Source organism: Seriola dumerili, unplaced genomic scaffold, assembly GCF_002260705.1.
Source record: "Seriola dumerili isolate Sdu_G_001 unplaced genomic scaffold, Sdu_1.0 BDQW01000056.1, whole genome shotgun sequence".
Taxonomy (NCBI): domain Eukaryota; kingdom Metazoa; phylum Chordata; class Actinopteri; order Carangiformes; family Carangidae; genus Seriola; species Seriola dumerili.
Genome location: NW_019174311.1, coordinates 5,248,810 through 5,269,690, shown reverse-complemented (window position 1 = coordinate 5,269,690; position 20,881 = coordinate 5,248,810). Strand labels below are relative to the sequence as shown.

Here is a 20,881-nt window from a genome sequence, read left to right as displayed (position 1 = left end):
AATCTACTTCACATTAGTTGTTTCCAGTTAAGACGCGCAAAGCAGCAAAATAATGGAAAAGGATTTTGAAAGAAAAACGGTCACTTCTTTGGTTCATTGTGTCATTGTGTCACTTCTGCACATGAAATTAGCAGAAACTCAAAAGTTTCTGAAAAAAGAATGAAGAATCCTGAACTCAAACGATGAGTCGATTGATCGATTAGTCAATCAACAAAACTGATCATTTATTAATCAAGTCATTCTCTCTTCTTCTCCTCCTTTCATTTCATTGTAAATTGAATACCTTTTGCTATTTAATCAACACTTTGTAACACAACATGAGCTCGCTGAATTCATCTCTTTGGTCTCAGGTCGTTATGTTTGACATTTAATCGCCCAAATGGAAACGGTCTTTCCGAGTCGAGCCGATTCAGCAGCAGGGTGTGTTTCACATGTAGAGTACTGTATGTAATGCCCTTCCAGAAAAAGGCGTGAACTCTACATCTGGCCCAGAGAAAATCTGACGAATGCAAGACAATATGGTATATCTTGTGTCATGCAGTAAAGATATATTCCATCATTGGAAAATTGTAAGGCCTCTACCAACAATTATTTTCTTTATCAAAACATTTGACTATTAATTTCACAAAGTCATAGTGAAAAATAAAAACACTTATTACACTCTCAAGTTCTGAGAGCTCACAATAACAGTCAAATTGCTTGTTTAGTCCAAAGGTTCAATATACTATGATAGATAAGATAGAATTTGACTGATTTGATCTGATATTTGAGGGGTTTGAACCAGCAAATATTTGGCTTTTCCCTCATAAATGACTTAAACATTTACATGATTATCACAAACTTTGATAGTTGATTTTCTGTTGATTGACTGGGTAACTGTTTCAGCACTCAACCTGACCTTTAGTCCCAAGCATGCTCCAAGAACACTGAATCTTTTCCCAAAACACCACCAATAAATATCATGACGTCTTTTAATCCCGCCTGCCTGGTAAACATCCATACTTTTCAAACTAGTGTGTGACTCAGGGTTTCTGCAATAAAATTTCTCGAACACTTTTACATGTAATTTGGGAGTGTAAACTTGTCCACCTGTTTTGGGAAAAAGTACTGGAACACATAGGGAAGTGGGTGGGCTTGATGATACCTGTGTCGTCAAGACTGTGACTATTGGTGGGCCAAACAGAACTGACCAATATATCAAAATATCAACTTTACAGTGATATAGGTAGGGGTCATCACAGCTGCCTGAGTGATCCTCAGATCATGGAAAACTTGTTTGCTAAAATCAATGATGAAGGTGAAAAGTTATAGGGACGGGTTTTTTGCTCATAGCATGAGTGAGACACTGTGATCTGGTCATATTACTTTAATTGCCATATGTTTATTCCGGTTTTAAATATGTCTGTGTACCATGGGATTTGGAATATCTCATAATTAAAGATGATAATACTGTCTATATTGAATGTGTATATTGAAATATGTTAATAAAAACTTATATGATTGCCTCCAGAGCCACAGAAGAGCAAAGAGTACTGGCCTGTATGTGTATGGTGAAGAAGCCCTTGTCAACAGTTTCAAGAGCTGAAAGGAAAATCACAGATGTCTTGCCAGTAACATATATACATTTATTATAAACACTGTACATTATGAATTTTAATCGTTTTCAGTCCACAACAAGATTCTGGTTTTTAAAAAATTGCAAATAACTAATAACAATGTTCCTAATCTACGTGCGTGCTATAACTATAACACTGATGAAGTCTAGTGTCTTCATTGACCTTTTACAACATTTACTTTTCCCACATTTAGGTTTGGATTCATGTCATAAACATAATATGTAAGAGCTGTGCATCTACATTATGGATAAAGATTAGTGCCTTCAGTATAAAAGATGCCTCATTTAACACATATAACCTCAATTTTTTTGTTTTAGAAAGCATCTGTTAAAAAGTAAAATCATAAACATTTGTAAGACAAACGGTTTGAAAAAAATGACACCAGTAGCGTTCTTTAGACCTGTGTTAAGGCTGGCAACAGCAGTGTTGGACAAACATCATCAGTTCCACTAGAGAAACTCTCAGTCATCAGTACAAGGGAGTAAGCTTATCCACTCTGGACATTCACAGTAAAAACAAATACTGTACTTGTGTGCAAATCATCTCTCCTGCAGTGGAGAGCTGTGTGGAGAGGAAGGACCAGAGGGGAGATCGAAGCCAATTGGAACAAATCTCTGGAAAAACAAAAGGAAAAGTTGGATTTGTATTAACTTGTGTATCTGTGTATATGTACAGAGGATATCTACGTATATGTTTTAAGTGCTATGTGCCGTTCAGGATGTCATCGTTACACTAACTGTGACAACTTGTAGGGCTGTAATACTGCACCGTGTTGCATCATATTGTGTCTAGAATTAAAAGGAATAGTTAAACCTTTTGGAAAATATGTTTATTTCCTAAATATACTAAAGCCTGCAGGCAGTTAGCTTAGCTTAGCAGACTTGGGGAAACAGTTAGCCTGTCTCTGTCCAAAGGTAACAAAATGTGTCTACCAACACCTCTAAAACTCACTGATTAACATGTATTGTTTGCTGAATCTGTGTAAAAACAACAAGTTATGTTACCTTCTGACAGAGCTAGGCTAGCTGTTTCCCCCTGTCTCCAGTCTTTAGGGTTGGTGTGTGTGTTTCAACAAAAACTTAGTTCCTTTAATGATCACATGACATTTCTTCTAGCACCACACATGGTGGGGCTGCAATTAGAGCAGATTGTCGCCATTTAATGTCTTCTGTTCAATCCTTTTGTGTTTTGGTTTGTCATTCAAGTTGTAGATTCTAGGGAGCACAAGGCTTCAGACATTTGTTCTTTGTTTCTAGTTCTTTTGTTTTTTGTAAAATAATATATATATATATATATATATATACACTGTATATATATATATATATGCTGTTTTGTATTTAGACAAAACAAGCAATTTGAACATATTTTGCTCTGGTAACTAATTCTACATTTTTCCTATTGTTTAATAAAAAATAACTGATGGATTAATCATTTCATCAAGGTGATCATTACAGTCATCGATTTAAAGTAAAATACTACACTTAGCACCGTACTTCCTACTGCACACTGTCAGCTGTGTACTCACAGAGGACTCTTCGAAGTGCAGGATGGAGGCCAGCGGGTTTCTACAGCGAGGCCGTGGTGGGAGAAACCCGGAGGCAGACGGGACGGACACTGAGGTGTAGTTGGCCACCTCCTCGTCCATACGCAGCTCCTCCAGAGGAGGAAGACGCTTACGCAGCAACGCAACTGCAGGACTCAGACCACAACTCCGCTGAACACTGATGTCTGTGAGAGAAAGAGTCAGACTTTTAACAGGCGTCACAGTGGAAATTCAAGCTAATGTTCACAAACTGCATGGTGACATTTATGCAAAATATTTCACACTGTCTCTTAAAGATTGAAAAAACAATGAGAAGACTAACATCTATTATCCAACAGCGGTTTATGCTGCTGGTAAAGTTTCCCCAACACACTGTCCGTTCAAGAATAAGACTGTGTTCGTCCTTGAAGCATTTTCTCTCATAGAAGTGAAAGATGAAATCTTTCCATCACGGCATCAAGTGAAGCCCACATTTATGTAGGATGGGGAAAAACTGGCTGTGTCTGAAATCACTCACTACTCCCTACATAGTCCACTATATAGTCAGTTCCCCATTTTGTAGTGCTGTCCGGATGTATAGTGACAATTATTATACCCTATATAGTGGACTCATAGTATCCCACAATGCATCATGTAAGTATACCACTGATGGTCACTAACCAAGCAATATATACCATCATGCATTGTGCTTGCACTGAGAGACAGAAAAACAGTGCAGCAAAAATTACCTGAGTGTCTGGAAGTGTTTTTTCATTTAACCGATGAGCTCACTGTATCGTCCTCTACACTGAACTCCCTGGATAGTGAGGAGGGAGGGGGGAACGAGTGAGTGGTTTCAGACACAACCACTGTGAAATAACTGCAAGGAAACCGCTAGCTTGGCAATATCAAGGCAGCCAACAACCCATAATACCAACTCTCTGTAGGACCCAGTAAGCTATACATTCAAAAATAAAATGTGATGTATCTGAATATCTGTGTAATACTGTCTTATATTCAGGTAAGTACAGAATAATGAGGACTGTGAGGATTTTCTGTTTAATACTGTCGGACAGTATTCATTATGTGAATGTGATATGTCAGTGTTACCTCTGTGCAGACTCTGAACAGGAGGGTTGATCTGACCGCTCGGTTCTGACACAGATGACATCTCTTCTTGTACTGGCTGCACCGTTCTCTGTTCTGATGAAACTGGACCATGCTGATCCTGATCAGAAGAGCTCTCCTGCTTCTCAAAACGTGGGGCTCTGAGCAGCTTTTTGCCCGTTGAGAAAAAAATGACCGACTCTCTTTGCGGTGCCTGAAAGAACGGCTGCTCTCCCGCAACCGTCCGCTCCTGCTCCTCATCCTTGCTGATGTTAGCCCTGCTCTCTAACTTTTCTTCACAGCGGGATTTGGTCTGGAGAAGTGAGGGAGGAAACAAAACAACTACATAAACAACTTAATTCAATATGGATCTGTGTCTGGTGGCACGTTTTGGATTTCTTACACTTGAGGCTTGAACTGGGAGCTGCTCTGCTTGTGTCTCAGGATCTTTGTCTGTCACGTCTGTGTTCTGCTCGTCCTCTTGATCCTCAAATAATCTCTGGACGACCTCCTGCTAATAAACGAGAAAGTCATATGAATTGCGATCCGGTATGTTCATTTTTGGTTAGAATATATGCTGCGATGGGAGCGGTAAAAAGCTTAGGATCAAAAGTATCTATCGTACAGGCTCTTTGTTCTGAAGTGCATTTTATTGTAGTAAAATGGTGCGGCATCATCGCAGCCTACTTTTAAAATCTGCAATCTTTTCTTCCAAGTGCTGAATTTAGTAGAAAAATTAATTTGTTGATCTTCAACATCCAAAATATCTTAATTATATATATAATAATAAAAATAGGCCTCAAATGTCCTGCCAATATCTCAGTCATCCATCCTCCCATCAAAACCCATGTCAAAAACCTCGTATTTGAGAGGGTCATCATTTACAATAGCAGATTATCTAAGATGTGAAATCCAAATTTTACTAAGAATGACATCACTAAAAAAGGTCCAGAAACAGAAAACTCCTTTTTAAGCCTTTTCAGACACACAGGGAGAAATACAGCACTTTATGTCCTATTATTTACTCCCAGGACACAAATGTGGCTCCAACATTTCTGTCCCACTAACCAGTTGTTACAGTGAGGACGTGATGTGAAACAGATCCAGCATGCTGCTTTTAAAACATCGCTATTTGTTGAGAAAACCTCATATTTACATTTTTGAAATGCTGCTTCCATTCAATTTATCTAAATTGAAAATGAAAAAGTGGAGACTTCTTGATTTTATTGAAAGACCCTTCAAGGTGAGTTTTTACTCTGACTCTGCCTCAAGTTTCTATTTTTAGTTTTCTCATAATACAGTATTTCTGTAAAGCACACGTTTGTGTAAATTCCCTCTATACACATTATAAAATTGAAATAATTTTCCGCCCCTACCTCCTGGTGCGGCTGAAGGTTGGTTTTGCTCTTCAGCCCGGGAGTGGCAGCGTACGGTGTCGACAGATGCCATTTCTGAAAACAGCAGCATCATGAGATAAAGAAGTGACTGTAGGAAACACAACATGCCAAACAGAGAGAATATGAGCGTACAATACATGTATACTGACCATAGAAGACATGGGCTGATGTCTGGTGTCGCGGACTCTCTGTGGAGTCCATTTCTTCAGCGGAGTCTCTCTGAGCGCTAGTGCTGAGGATAAAACAGCCGAGTCACATCAGGATGAAAGGACAAAGAGATAAGGATGCATTAGGTTTTATAAGATAACAAGAACGACATTGCTGCATCTTACCCACTGGTCCGCTGGTCGCCTCTGCATGATTTTTCCTAACCGGCACTCTCTGAGCCTGTGAAAGGAAGCAACACAGAAAATGAAACTGCGTATTTGCGTTTCAAAAGCAGAGCAGTAATCTAGAAAGAAGAAAAAGCTACAATAAATGGAATAAGAAGGAAGAAGAGCAGAAGGGAAAACACATGTAATGTGTTCATACTGTGTAGACTGAAGTGCCTCTGCCTGACGGACAGACAGACTTTCGGGGCGTGGCACTTGCGAGCCCTCCAGCCTTCACCCCCTCGTTCTGGAGGATACTTTGCAGTGCAGCGGGGTCCGGGGAGAACGGCACCAACTTTGCTAATCCCACAAGAAGAGAACAAAGAGCACAGATTCACCAGATATGCAAAGACCAAACTCAGTGATACTGAATTTGACTGTTTTTACTGTTTACTGTTTGTTATTGAACTTTTCACCTCAGTAACAAGTGATATAAGTAATACTGAAGACTGTTCAGTTCAGTTGTTCTGCAGCTGCAGCCAGCAACCAGTTACCTCTGGACAGAGCCAGGCTAGTTGTCACCCCGTTTCCAGTTGTTATGCTAAGATAAATTAACCAGCTGGTAGTCAAACATTTACCATACAGACATGAGCGTTGTATCAATCCTCTCATGTAGCTCTCAGCAAGAAGGATAATAAGTTTATTTTCCAGAAATGCAGAACTAGTCCCTTAATTGAATAATTACCTGCAGCCCTATAAGTAAACATGAAAATGTACCACGACATCAACAAAATGAAGTCAAATGAAGTCTTCTGCTAACCTGTGGTGGGCCCAGCTTTTTGTCGACTTTTCATGACAGACACTCGCTGGGGCTGCAAACAAGAGAATCACCAGCAGGCACAGAGATGATTATTGGACTCATGTTAAACACTGAAATCACTTTTCAGACAAAAATAAACATTAAAAACCCAACACCTCAATAACAACCCTGTCAGTAAGAGCACAGGGACCAAAAGACAAAAAAGGTAGTAAATGATGATTATCAAACAGGCTCACCAGATAATTGTACGGTTTAGACTGTGGAGATGCAGATCCCAGATCTGTGGTGCTGACTCCCTCATTCCGCAGGATACTGAGCAAAGCTGCATGGTTGGGCTGGAAGTTCTCCCCTTTGTCTGAAATACATAAGAAATCAACCTCAGAACCACTGACGGCTACTATTCACAAGGAGGAATGTAGTCAACAAGTCACAACTTAGAAAAGAGAGCAGGCAATCGTGGAAATGCTAACATTTCTAGCTATCAAATTAACAATAAATTACAATTGTGTTATTGGCCTGGCCTTTGAAGAGATGCTGTCACAGCAATATAACAACTGGATAAAGTCCAGTTAGTGCAGATTAAAACAATAAAACATTCAAAATTACTGTGTGCTCGATTTACTGCCAAATATAAACGAATGTATCTACACAGCTACAAACGTTAAGATGCAGATAAATTCACTGAAAAGCAATGTCAAGTCAACAAGAAGCCTAACTTACCAGTTGAACCCTTTGAAAAATGAACCTGTGAGGTCAGCTCTGTGTTCTGGCTGATGTGCAAAGTCTTGGTTGGATCTTTGAGACTGAGCAGGTTCATGTTTTCCAAAAAGGTCTCTGCACTAAGAGCAGTCTGTGCAAAAGAAGGAGCACTGTCCTGCAGAGTGTTGTTAGGAATGGCTGACAGAGGACTGGACAAAGTGGCTGAAGTCTTAAAAATGTTGGGAAGCCCAGACTTCCCCAACAGGTGGGATATATTTTCTGTAGCCTTTCGATGAGACTTGTGTGTTGAGTCCACGTGGCTGTTTAACACAGCTTGAGGTTTGGAAGGTTTTGAATTTATGGTTTGGGTCTTAAGACGAGGATTGCATACATTTTTTTCAGGTTGGACAGCATCAGCGCCAGTCTGTGATTGTGGCACAGTTAGGGGCAGTTGATTTTCGCTGGTCATTCTTGAACTCTTAGGCTGAGACAGGTTAAACGGCACAGGCCTGGTGCATGGCTTTTTCTTCTTAGCTTTCCCCTGTAGTAAAATTATAAAGTGTTAAGAAAATAACAATCTCCTCATTAAATGAAAACATTTAAATCTACACGACAGGAAGGAGGCACTTACAGCCAGAGGTTTCTCCTCCCACCTACAGTGGGACTGACTGAAGCTGGAAGGAGTCTGAAGATGAAGAGACTTTGCAAGCACCGGTAGCCTGCTTACACCTGGTCGCACAGGTGCCTTTCTGCCTATTTCTGAGATTCCTGGATCTTTGTTCTCACTTTCTTGTTTAGAAAGGTGAGATGTAGACACAAGTTTGGAAGGCTTTGAGTCTGCTGGCATTTTGTTATGTTCATTCTTCATTCTGTGTGGGAAAAAAAACACAGCCAGTTGCAAAATAGTAAAGTGAGTACAGTCACTGAGCACTTTATTAGGAACACCTGCTTATTCATGCAAATATAGGTCAGGAGCTTCAGTTAATGTTCACAAAAATATGATCTTGGAAACTTTGACTGTGGCACAATTGTTGGTGCTACACGGGCTAGTTTGATAAATATATGTGCATCCGTTTATCACCACAACTTATTATCTTCTAATGGCTACTTCCAGCATGTCACAATGTCACTAAACAAAAGCTGTCTCACAATGGTTCAGTGTCATTCAGTGTCCTCCTCAGTCAGCAGATCTGAATCCAGTAGAACAGCTTTGGGATGTGGTAGGAAAGGAGACTGTCAGCACTAATGTGCAGCTACCCAATATTACTATGGTGTTCCTAATAAAGTGCTTGGTGAGTGTAGAGTTGGGTGTTGTCTGTTTGTTTTGTGATACTAGTGCTGTTATAATACATGAGTTCCAGTAACACTACCAAAGCTATTTTTGCTACTTTACTTTGACAACAAGACACAAGACCACAGACTGAACAGACTGAACAGCATCTACAACAAAAAGTTTAGATTTAAATCAGTAACAAATGATCAAAAAATAGGTAAACTAGATTACAAATATGACCCAACATTGTTGCCTGACTTTGAGTCTTTGATACTTGGTACCACAGATACATTTCTGTTGGTTCCAAAAAGGTATTCAGTGCCCAGACCAAAAGTCAAGCAGAGAAGAAAACTGAAGATGTGTCTCATATTTTATAAACTGGCTTACCTCATAAAGTCACTGCAAATTTTGTTCCGACTTTGCTGACGAAGGACTGCAGAGGAATCCATAGTGATGACAGGAGGAGATTGTGGGTGGTGAATGTGTAGAGAAGAACTAGAGAAACAAGGAATAGAAAAAAAGAAATGAAAGTTGAGTAGCCAAGAGTGAAACACCATACAGACTAATAGCAAAGTGACGACAAAGACGGACAGAACACATAAACCACTAATCTGCAAAAACAAAAATAACAGACACCAAAGATAGTAAGCAACAACAACAAGCAAGTGGATGAAACTAGGGCTCCGTGAAGCGAAATCTCACCATCAACGACACTGAACTATAATCAGGCAATAAATAACGGAATATATTTGCCTAATTAATAGAGCACATAAATGGTAGTAACCAAGCTTGCGCAGAGTAAAAACCAAAGTGTTGACTAGAAACATTACCAAGAGAAATTAGCTTTAACTCGAGTGAAAGGATAAATTTAAGTCTTTTACACTTAGCACATGCTACGTATACATGCAAAGCCGTTTACTACATACTTTACATACTTTCAATATACAAAGGAGCCACTGTTACTTCGTCCTGGGCATACGATAAAGTCTTTCTGATACAATTAATTCCAAATGTTTTGGTTTTCCAGGCGTTTTGTGCAGATTTAAAGATCCCTTGTTGCTACCTTTCACATCGCGGAGGGCTGTCAACTTCCTGGACTCGCAGCAGTTTGTAAAAAGCGGGCTTCGCCATTGGTCGCAATAGGAAGCCATGCCAACCAATGACTGCGCAAACTCTAGTCATGACAATTTCTCTAACCAATGAGAAACGGATTTTCATAAACAGCTCCATGGTAACGACGCGAAAGTAGTTTTACCACGTGACTGCCTTTTGCCGCGGCCTCCCCCCACCTGCATGCAAGTAGAATAGAATAGAATAGAATAGAATAGAATAGAATAGAATAGAATAGAATAGAATAGAATAGAACTTCATTGGCTACCAGAGTGGAAAATCTATATTAATCCGGCTAAACAAACGTATTGTAACGTAACAATTGCTGATAGATTTGGAGACATTTGTTCTGACACTTCTGGGGCTAGTGAAGCTATTTAGCTTTGTCACCACTTAATTATAATGACTCCTTAAACTAATTTCCTCGACTTGCTCAAAAACCTGAGACATTGGCGATTCAAAGGGCTGGAACCAAACTGCTGTAGGCTAGTCGGTAGTTTTATTTATTTTTACATAATCCAAAAGACTCAAATTAACAATATAATTAACGCAAAATAACGAAAACTGACTGTTAACACTAGTTTGGAACTGATAACTAGCTAAATAAGCTAAAGCTTACGCCAATTTCATTGTTCCTGACAGACAGACATAAAAGTAAACAAAAGAGTGAAACCTTGTTGCAAATGATAACGTATTATCATAGTGATAATATAACCTACCTTACGTCCAGTCACTCAGGTCTGTAGAAAAAACAGTCATATTTAGCAGTAACAGTTACTTGTAAATCCTATACTATCACCAGTCTGTGAAGGCCACACTGGTGAGGGACCTGTACTTTTCTTGAGTACATGCTAGTAGCCTATATTATGCTACTGTACACTTCTACTCCACTGTATTTATTTGACAACTTTAGTTACTAGTCATTTTGCATATGTTTCTTTGAGATTTTACAGACAAAACATATGATTATATAATTATTATGAACAAGACCAACCAAGAATGTACATAGTCAAAATTAGCTCTGCTTCTAGCAACTTTAACGTTAATGCAACAGTAGTAATATCTTACTGATATAACATAATTTGATAACGTAAAAGTGTAATAATTAAGGGTTGCAATAAATAATTATTTTTATCATCAGTTATTTTGACAATTACTTTCTTGAATAGCTACTTGTTTGGTCTATAAATGATTCAATATACAATGAAATAAAACTGAAAAGCAGCATATCCTCACACTGGAGAGGTAGAAGCTAGAGAATGTTGGGGTGTTTTTATGTGGAAAAACTAAAATATTGATAATTCATTTTATGTCAACTGACTTATTAATTAATCAACTAATTATTCCAGATGTAATAGATAGATAGATAGATAGATAGATAGATAGATAGATAGACACTTTATTTATCCCCTAGGGATTAACATAGTTTGAAAGGGAGGTTCTGAGTACATTCTAACTTGTAAGGGGGTATTTTCATGATGTAGTTTTTGTATTCAAACTCCTTCCAGGGTGAGAGAATGTAAACAATAGGACACTCCCACTCTGTCAGTGACCGAGTACATCCAGCAGGTGTCGCTGCCAGCAGAATGGTAAAGCCCCATGCCTGTCTGACAGCAGCAACACTGTGTGGGTGTCTGCCTGTCACCCAGGGGCCCATGTCAACAGCAGAGGGAAGAAGAAGAGACGTAGAAGAAGTAACACTGTTGCAGAAATGGATCTGCGATCTGAGCTGCTCAAGTCCATTTGGTACGGCTTCACAGCCCTGGATCTGGAGAAGAGCGGTAAGGTGTCCAAGTCTCAGCTGAAGGTGAGTGGTGGGTCCTCTACCTGGAAGATGGGACTTAAGTAAAGTTTTTTTGCCTGAGAATTCAGTCACTATTTTACTCTACTGCCTCGTTTCCTACCTCAATTCACGTTCCATCACGTGGACTCGCTATGAGGAAGATGAGTTATGAATTATTATTGAAGTGCTCAGCGAACTAAATGTCACAAATTCATTAATCTTTGTCATATTTGATTCTGTACTCCAGGAAATACGGGTGTGCACAGTCTTATCATCCTCAATATTTCCTGTGTGAACAGTTTTTTAAAACTACATTCTGTTTAACAAGGAACAAATTTGTTCCCTATATTTCGAGTAAAATGCTTTCACTGCTGAAAGAGGGCACAATATGCACCTCTGTCTGGCAAGAGCACCAGAGTAACAGTTTGCTCTCAGTCTGTATATGAATGGGAGCCCTCATCGCAAAGCTGTGCTTACTCTGGGCCTCGACGTACCAGCATGTAGTGCAAAGGGTCCTCTGGCACTGGACCTGCCCAGAGAACAGCCTGTTGAATAGAGTATGTTCACAACATGAGCCTGTGTACGTCAAAAGAACATTGTTACAGTGAGAGCAAGGACAAAGTGGAAACATGTTGGTGATTGTTGTCTCTTGCCACAGGGCTGTATTCTTGTTGCTCTCATCATTATGTCACTTAGTCTTGGTGTGGATCAGACTCCATTTCGAGCCACCTCCACGTTCCTGCGATGTGTTGCCTGCCGTTCCTGGCTCACAGCGAGTCAGCCTCATGACTAGGCTTATCCCTCTCATGCATGCAGCCTCTGTACAGGCACTATGTTCTTAAGACACGCTCGCAGCAGTTTGCATGTCGTGGCCTCAGAACTGACAGATGTTGTAGTGTACTGGAGACCAGAGACAGGATGTGGTTATGGCTCAACACGGAGACAGATTGTCTGATAACATGCAATACATATGTGAGGACGCTGTAAGCTCTCAGTTGAAGTAAAAGCTAAAGAATTTGAGGTTTATTTAGATAGAATCCCCTTTGAAACAGTTACACCTTTCACTGATTGCATACAGTATATGGTGTTATTTATAGTTAATAATGTAATCTGACTTTCTACTGTGTCTTATGGATATTTGATTTTCATCTTCGTTTTAACGCCCGTTATTCATTTTTTCTTTTCTCATGTGTTTTCACATTTTTCAAGCTTTTCTATATTTTTGTCTTTACACGGTCTTGTTAGTCATTCACCTGTGAAACACTTTGAGCCGCACTAACCTGTGTAAAAGGTGTTGTACAATTGACTGACTTTTGACTTTTTTCTTTATCAGTTTAAATATGGTATCTGAAAATGTTCACCATGCAGTTTCTATTACCGTATCTTGCTGACTCCAGTCACCTTTTTTTTTTTTGCAAACATTATTATTAGAAAAATATGATTCAACAGAAATTAATTTTGAGTTTGTTTGCAACTGTCCACTACAAATACAGAAGGTTATTTAGCTTTGGCCGTAGTGTAACATCACATTCATGTCATTATGGCTGATTTGATTCATCTGTGTTCTACATATGGATTTAGAATATCAGTGCTACAGTTTTAAATATGTTTGTCCTGTACATTGTGATTTCTCAGGTATTGTCCCACAACCTGTGCACAGTCCTCTCTATCCCACATGACCCAGTTGCCTTGGAGGAGCACTTTAGGGATGATGATGATGGCCCAGTTTCCAGTCAGGGTTATATGCCTTATCTCAACAAATACATCCTGGATAAGGTGATAAAAACACAACTACATGCTCTTTTGGTTTCACCAAACTAATGCTCTGAAGTCAATGAGGCTGCTAAAGCTTTGTTTCAGTCTCTACATTTTCTTGTTTGTAGGTTGTTGAAGGCTCTTTTAATAAGGAAAACGTAGATGAGCTCTGTTGGACTCTTACGGCGAAGAAAAACTACCAGACTGACAAAAACAGCAGCACTGTTCTGCCAGAGAAGGATGCTTTTCGGCTCTGGTGCCTTTTTAATTTTCTGTCTGAGGACAAATACCCTCTGGTGATGGTCCCTGATGAGGTGGGTTCAACTACAATATATTTAGACTTAGAGGACTTTCCTCGCACTAACTCACTACAGTTACAATCACAAAGCATATCTGATTTCTCATAAAAATAATATATTTACTTGGGAATATGAAGTAGTACTTGTTATTCAAGACATAATTAGACTGAAAAAAAAAGAATTCTGTTGTAAGATCACATAAACAAACAACTTTGTACATCTTGAAGTCAGAGTTGATCGTGGCTGCTTGTTTCTAAATTTAGCCACATGAATGTTTTAAGTTACTGTGCTCTGTTGTTAAGACTGTAGTCGGTAATCTGGGACCTAAAAATGGTGTTGGATCATTTACAATCACTAAGTACACCCCAGCTGAAACCTTATTTCTTGCCATCATGGAACACGGTGCTCTTTTTGTGCAGCAGTGTGGGCTTGTTTCTCACTTGCAAACTCTCGTTTTGGTTTCCTGTCAAGTGTTTTTCACAGACGCTGCCAAGAGAAAGCCCTAAATTTCAAGGGCAGAGTAGTTTCTATCATACTGGGTTGAAGAAAACATTATCCAGTTTTATTTTAGTATTTTGGCTTCACACGCTGACCACTGTACGAAAAACCTGTGGTACAATATGTACCACAGTGTCATAAATACTGTTACTGAAGTAGGTTTAATTAAGAAAAAACATGAATAAAAGTCCTCTACAAAGGACAGCACTGTTGAATCTGATCTTTAATTCTCAGAGTCCTCTGATTTGATCAGTCAACAAACAATCTATTGTGAAAAGCTCCACAACTGTAGTAAAAGAAAAAAGAATCTCTCTTCCTCCCTTTATGATAATACAACAAACAGGTAGTTGAAATGAATCATATTAGTTCTCACCTTCAAGACGTTTGGTTCCTTTTTCTCTTTAGGTGGAGTACCTCCTCAAGAAGGTCTGCATGGCTATGAGTATTGAGTTCAACTGTGTTGAATTGGAGGACTTCTTCTCCCAGGACTCAGTGCAGCAGAGTGGCATCACTGTTTGGGTTTTTCTGCAGATGATGAACACAGGAAAGCTAACCAAAGGAATTGATAAAAGCATAGTCAGCATGGCTATAGAGGAAGTATATAGGGAGATAGTTGGTGATGTCCTCAAAGAGGTAGGAGAACCCTCCGCCACCAGAAGTCTGTGTTTTGGTTTCCAACATGCTCCTCTCTTTGGTGGTGACAGTATGTGTGTGTTGCTTTGGGTGCATGCAGGGTTATCTGTGGAAAAAAGGCCAGCTAAGGAGAAACTGGAAGGAGCGCTGGTTCACCTTAAGGCCAAGCAACTTGTCCTACTACACCGGGGAGGACCGCAAGGAGTGCCAGGGCAACATAGCTCTGGATGGGAACTGCTGCGTGGAGGTAAGCAGCTGGAGATGATCGTCTTGCAAAGCTAAACACTTAACACTGGAAGGACCTGTGGCTTTTAATAACAACGAATTCACTGTCAGTTTGTCCAGGAAAGAAATACATGCTGCTTATTTACTTTGTTTTGTAGCAGTTCCCAACCTGGGGGCGGGGACTTCCCCAAGGTGTTGCAAGATGAAGCAGAAAGGTTCACAAGATGGTTCACAGATTTTTTTTTTTTTTTTTAATATTCGCTGGTTTCTCCTGTGAATTGATGGAAAACTTTATCTCGAATAATCGCCCCAAAACATTAAAATGAAACACAGCCTGTACACATGCAATGTCATGAGGAGCCACAAGAGTCTGTATGAAAATATACCATCTTAAATATACTTATACTTCTTTGGACCCCTCCCTTGACTAAGAGGAAATTTTATTGTGACATAAGCAACTTAAAGCGCACAAAGAATTTAAGAATATGACCTCCAGTGTAAACCTTAAAACCTTGCCAATACCAACACCAGTATTCCTGCCAATCTGTATTTTCACCTTAAAGCTGTCACTGTCACTTTATATGACACATTTAATTTCTGTGACACATTTTACTGTGACGTTGTGCTGCTCTCTGTTACAATGCAGAATAAGTGAAGAAGGGACAGGCTGTAGAATTACAACAAATGACGCATCAAAAAAGTAATAACACCTCCCTTCAGCAAAAGAGATAATAAAGAGAAAATACATAAATAACTCGCTCTTCTGTTTCTGAATACCCCTCCCTACTTATGATTTTCATACAGTCCACAAGTACAGTGGATGCTGTTTCATATTTAGGTGTCGTAACCAAAAAACGGTTGGGAACCAGCGAAGCAGTAGGAAACTGAGGGTTGTCTTTTTCAGATTCACAATCAGATTATACATTTCCTCACAAATCTCACAGAGCTGAAGATCCTCACTCTCATGAATGAGCCGCTCTGAATGCGAAGGCGAACAGAGCTGAAATAGAGCGATTGTTCCTCGGGCTGCTTTGGTGTCTTCTGATGTGAACACTGAGTCAATTATTAGCCCATCAATGCTACATGGTACCAAACTGAGCACATTTACAAAAAAGCATCTGGTCAAGTTCTGCCTTTTTCCAGCAAGAGCACTACACATTGCACCATGTGTTACTCCACAGCAAAACAAACAATCATTCTAAAATCATGCTTTATTATAGGAAGTAGACGATGATCAAATATTGTTTGGTCGTTCAAAATGGATCAAAAACGTCCTTTTCCCAGTGAGTTCACTGTTTCTTTTTTCTCCTCACCACTGTTTATTACAGAAATGGTCACAGCAAATGTAAAAAAGAAAAATCAGTGTATGATGAAGGGATATTTATTGTTGTTGAACAGGTGCTCCCAGACCGAGATGGGAAGAGGTGCATGTTTTGTCTTAAAACCCTCTCCAAGACTTATGAAATGAGCGCCTCAGACACCAAACAGAGACAGGAGTGGACTACAGGTCAGAGGAGACTGGTATTGACCACTGATCAATCTCAAAAGATTAATTTTGATATCAACAGATTAAACAATATCTTCTCCACAGCCATTCAAACAGCTATCAGGCTGCACGTGGAGGGGAAAACGTCCCTCCATAAAGATCTGAAGCTGAAGCGGCGCGAACAGCGTGAGCAGCGGGAGAAGAGACGGCAGGCCAAGGAGGAGGAGCTGCAGAGGCTGCGGGCCCTGCAGGAGGAACGGGAGCGTAAGCTGGCGGAGCTGGAGCTCCTGAAGGAGGCGCAGAAGCAGGCTCAGGCCCTCCTGGAGCAGGACGAGCAGAGGAGGCGCCAGCAGCATGAGCAGCTCCAGCAGGCCCTGGAGGTCCAGCTGCGAGAGGCTGAGGAGGTGAGTGTGGAGGCAAAGAAGGAAAAAAAAGAGTTTGAATCCAGAAGCAGAAACATGCAACCGTTCATCCCTTTGCTCTCTTGCCGTGTGTGTCAAGGCCCGGGTCAGTATGCAGGCAGAGATGGCTCTGAAAGAGGAGGAAGCAGAGAGGCAGAGGAAGAGGATCCAGGAGCTGGAGGAGATGCAGAAGCGTTTGGAGGAGGCGCTGCAGCAGGAGATCAAAGCCAGGCTGGACGAGGAGGCCTTCCGCTACGCTCAAGCAGGGTAGAGTGAAGTCACTTATCTCCGCCCAGGACACAAATAGAGATCTACAAACATTTCACAGCACGATAAGAAGTTATTTGTTTGCAAATAATGATGTGTTAGCTGTAAGTAGGGAGGCTCTTGTGTGTGCAGACAGCTCAGCTGCTGAAAAGAGTTTATGTTGCGTTATGTTCCTGAGGAAGTTGAGTTGCCAGCAGAGGAAGTTGTTAAATGTTGCCACCAGCCAGACCTGACGTGTTGCTGTTTTTGCCTCTCTCAAAATTTTCAAGTTAGATTTTTCTGACAAATTGATCACGTAAATCTGGAAACACCTTACCCTGTGCATCTTTTCTCTAATGCCTGAAATGCTCTATAAATATCTTAAACAGCTTGGTGTCTAGAAAATCTTTTTTTTTTTTCATGTTCTCTGTTGTGTCCAGGTTACTGGCTGAGGAGGAGGAGAAGATGAAGGCACTGATGTCCCTGCAGGAAGAACAGGAGGAGTACATCCTGAAGACACAGCGGGAGAAGCAGGAGCTGAAGCAGGAAATGGAGGCCAAGTCTCGAGCCTTGGATGAGGCACAGAGGCAGCTGGAGGAGGTTCGTGCCAACCGGCACAGGGTTGACCAGGATGTCGTGGTAAGAACCAGAAATCTCACTGACTGCACAGTAAAATAAGGAGAACTACATTTAATTGAATACAAGTAATTCATGTCTTAGTGGAAATTGAAAGTTGTTGCTTGTTGTAGATCCTGTGTGATGTCTGAAATAAAACATTAAGACAATAATATCCTTCTGTTTTCATTTAAAGCCTCTACTGTATTACTGTTATTTATTCAGTTAACTTGATTTTTGTCATATGGGTTCACTTTTATTTAATTGCGCATGATCCAGTTCTGTTTTAAAAACCTTTTTTACAATATGTAGTTACAGACAAGACACATTACAATATGCAGCGTAACACAGACATTAATGAGACAAAACCCAAAGCTATCGTGTCCTGTCATACAAAACAGTTCACTGGTTTCAAATTCCAAGCAGAACCACGGTTATCAACAAGTTCTGTTATGGGGTTAGTCCGTCCTTTTAGGACTTTGTCTGATTTATTCCATCTACTTTTTCAATGTAATAGCATCACAGGCACAGGATGGACTGTTCTTTCATATCAAAGAACTTTGTAACTTCAATATGAAAAGTTACTTATTTTCTAACATTTACTTTAAGTTGGTTGCAAAGCCCGATCTGTGATTTTTATTTACAAATCAGCCGACATGTTTCAGCATCAGTTTGTTTATTTATCAGTAGCTGCTACTTGTGTGACACACAGGATTTCATGAGGAGCTCTTTTTCTCCGACAGGCTGCGCAGAGGAAACTTCGCCAAGCGAGCACCAACGTCAAACACTGGAACGTCCAGATGAACAGACTGATGCGACCAATCGGACCAGGCGGTACGTGTCTCACCTGCACCACGAGATGGTGCATTATGACACATGACAAACATGGATTTAAAGATATTTTTTTTCACCTTTCAGTCAGTGTATCACACCGGCAGAGGTCATGCAAACTCTTGACAGCTGTATGATAATAAAACCTAATACTGTGTGGATAAAGAATACTTATTTTTGTTTTATGTTGCTGTCAACATTTGAATTATTTCCCATGAATGAACTGAAGGTTACTAAATGTCAGTGTAAAATTCCATCGCTGTGGTTGGGTTGATATTTAACATTGATTCATTTAAAGATTAGTTCACACCCTTTTTCGTAGAGACTGTGATTATTCTACTCTTTGTCTCTTTCTCACTAGAGACAAAATAAAGTATTTTTATATTTCATACCCTTTTAGATATAAATTAAATATAAACTTGATTCTTTATCTTTTGACCAATCCATCTGTCCACAGACGTAGCTCTGATTTAAATTGTCTGCTGTAAACATGGACTTTTTTTTCTGAAGTATTTTGTCGTTACTTTCCTTGTTTTCAGAGAAGAGACCGTCGTTAGGAAGCTCTTTCTCGTCCTTCCAGATCCCGACGCAGAGAGATCCCGGGCTGCGTCTCAGAAGGAGATCAGGATCAGAGGATCAGGATGAGGAGAGCAAAGAAAACGTTGAAAACAGAGCTGGGTGTGATTTAGAAAAACGCCACTCCCATGCCTCTAACGGAGACATGGACATCCCCTAAAAAACGTGAACCAGAGAGGCTGACCAGGTCAGGGCCAGAGGCGACCGTCTAATATGTGAACAATATGTGAAAACAGTGGGACATCAACACCTAAAACTGAATTTACAGTACTACCACTTTTTGTTAAATGTTGATTTTACTGACCTCATTTCACAGACAGCAACAGCTTAAAAACATGTTAGTGAGAAGTTGCGTTTGCAGGATTCATTGCTAAACTAATGCTTTGACTGCAACCTGTGTGAGGCCGCCTCTGGACATAAACGATACCTCAGTGCAAAGAGAATGAGCTGTAAGAGAAGCTGAAAGTACAAAGTTAGTCCGTGTTTAAAGGAAGCTCATTTATTTAGCTCTGTAATATAGGGAGAACGATTTTTCAATTTCACATATATTTTGTGTCGTGTGGTGCAGCTTGACTTTTTGGTGAGAAAAGTTGGTTCAGTATTAGAGTTTACTTCAATTTCAGTCTAAAAGTATCACTGCACACAAACAGGAAAGAGAAAGACAGAGAGAGAGAGGGAGGGAGGGAGGGAGGGGAAGAGAGAGACTCTCAGTGCGCTTCCTGTTTCTATTGTCATTTAACATAAGTGTAAATAAAAGAGTGAATTAATGCCATAACCAGATTTCTGCTGTTTTCTTTACTGTGTGTTAACTGACGTGCAACTTTCACTAAAATCTGAAGTGATACATTACACTATGAATGGCTGATCTGAATAAGCTTTTGTTAACTAAGTAGACGTGTCATAAAACAGCTGTGACATAAATTCCAGAGACCCCAGTGGAAGAAGTTGAAGCCAACAGCGCTGAAGTTGCAAACCGCACGTCCGCTTTAGTTTGAATTTGAGTCTACCTCATTTATTCAAAATTGAAATGTGTCATCACTGACTAATTCGATGCCTCCCACTGATGAAACCTTTGGCTCACACGGGTGAACAGAGACATCACCTGACAAACTGCACAAACTACACGTAGGCTGGAGAGATGTTTATCGTCCATAACTGTTTAAAAAAAAAAAAAAAAAAAAGTCCCACCATGCTCTGTCTGATCTTTCCGTATTAACAAACTTTTTTAAGTTGTTTTTTTGGTCTACTTTGAATTTTCGTCAGCATGAAACAGCATCACTTTCCTTTACAATAACTCATATGAGGTAAGTTACTTAAAGTTTCAAAGTTTCAATATCAAAGAGAAACACAAGTATTAACCAATGGATAAATAAAGAGTATTAATAGACCATCATGTGTTGCAAAGAGACATTTTATACTTATTTTCTAGATAAAGTATATGAAAACATTTGACTTTTGTTTCTTTTTAAAATTATATCACAGTAACAGAATTACAAAACATGTAGTTTTTAACTTTCTCGTTTCTTAAGAAAATTATATTTTTGGTGTAGCAGCACTTATAAATTCATATAATTATGAATGCAGATGTTTTCTTTGTAAATAAATTGATTTAATGTAAATATCATGGCCAGATCAACCTGCTGCTGGAACTATAGTGACCCCCCCCCCCCCCCCCCCC

At 39.8% G+C, this 20,881-nt stretch overlaps 2 protein-coding genes across 3 annotated transcripts; one reads left to right on the top strand and one right to left on the bottom strand.

Moving 5' to 3' along the window:
• Positions 1-1,612: 1,612 nt before the first annotated feature.
• On the bottom strand, positions 1,613-9,876 carry LOC111219212. The gene is made up of 14 exons (XM_022741825.1): positions 9,809-9,876; positions 9,133-9,240; positions 8,104-8,341; positions 7,494-8,013; positions 7,010-7,128; positions 6,774-6,825; positions 6,174-6,313; positions 5,975-6,029; positions 5,792-5,874; positions 5,622-5,696; positions 4,649-4,759; positions 4,249-4,558; positions 3,142-3,344; positions 1,613-2,230 (listed from the first exon to the last, which is right to left on the bottom strand). Exons 1-14 carry the CDS (start codon positions 9,874-9,876, stop codon positions 2,156-2,158), a joined length of 2,157 nt encoding a protein of 718 aa, XP_022597546.1. The 3' UTR covers positions 1,613-2,155.
• Positions 9,877-11,432: 1,556 nt separating this feature from the next.
• On the top strand, positions 11,433-19,874 carry def6 (DEF6, guanine nucleotide exchange factor). 2 transcript variants are annotated; one of them, XM_022741629.1, is made up of 12 exons: positions 11,433-11,662; positions 13,274-13,414; positions 13,522-13,707; positions 14,596-14,823; positions 14,924-15,070; positions 16,269-16,331; positions 16,447-16,555; positions 16,640-16,938; positions 17,036-17,202; positions 17,622-17,820; positions 18,540-18,630; positions 19,167-19,874. In XM_022741629.1, the coding sequence occupies exons 1-12, from the start codon at positions 11,567-11,569 to the stop codon at positions 19,361-19,363; spliced, it is 1,923 nt and encodes a 640-aa protein (XP_022597350.1). In that variant the 5' UTR covers positions 11,433-11,566; the 3' UTR covers positions 19,364-19,874. The 2 variants fall into 2 exon arrangements, with proteins under 2 accessions (XP_022597350.1, XP_022597351.1); XM_022741630.1 differs by lacking the exon at positions 16,269-16,331.
• Positions 19,875-20,881: the final 1,007 nt, after the last annotated feature.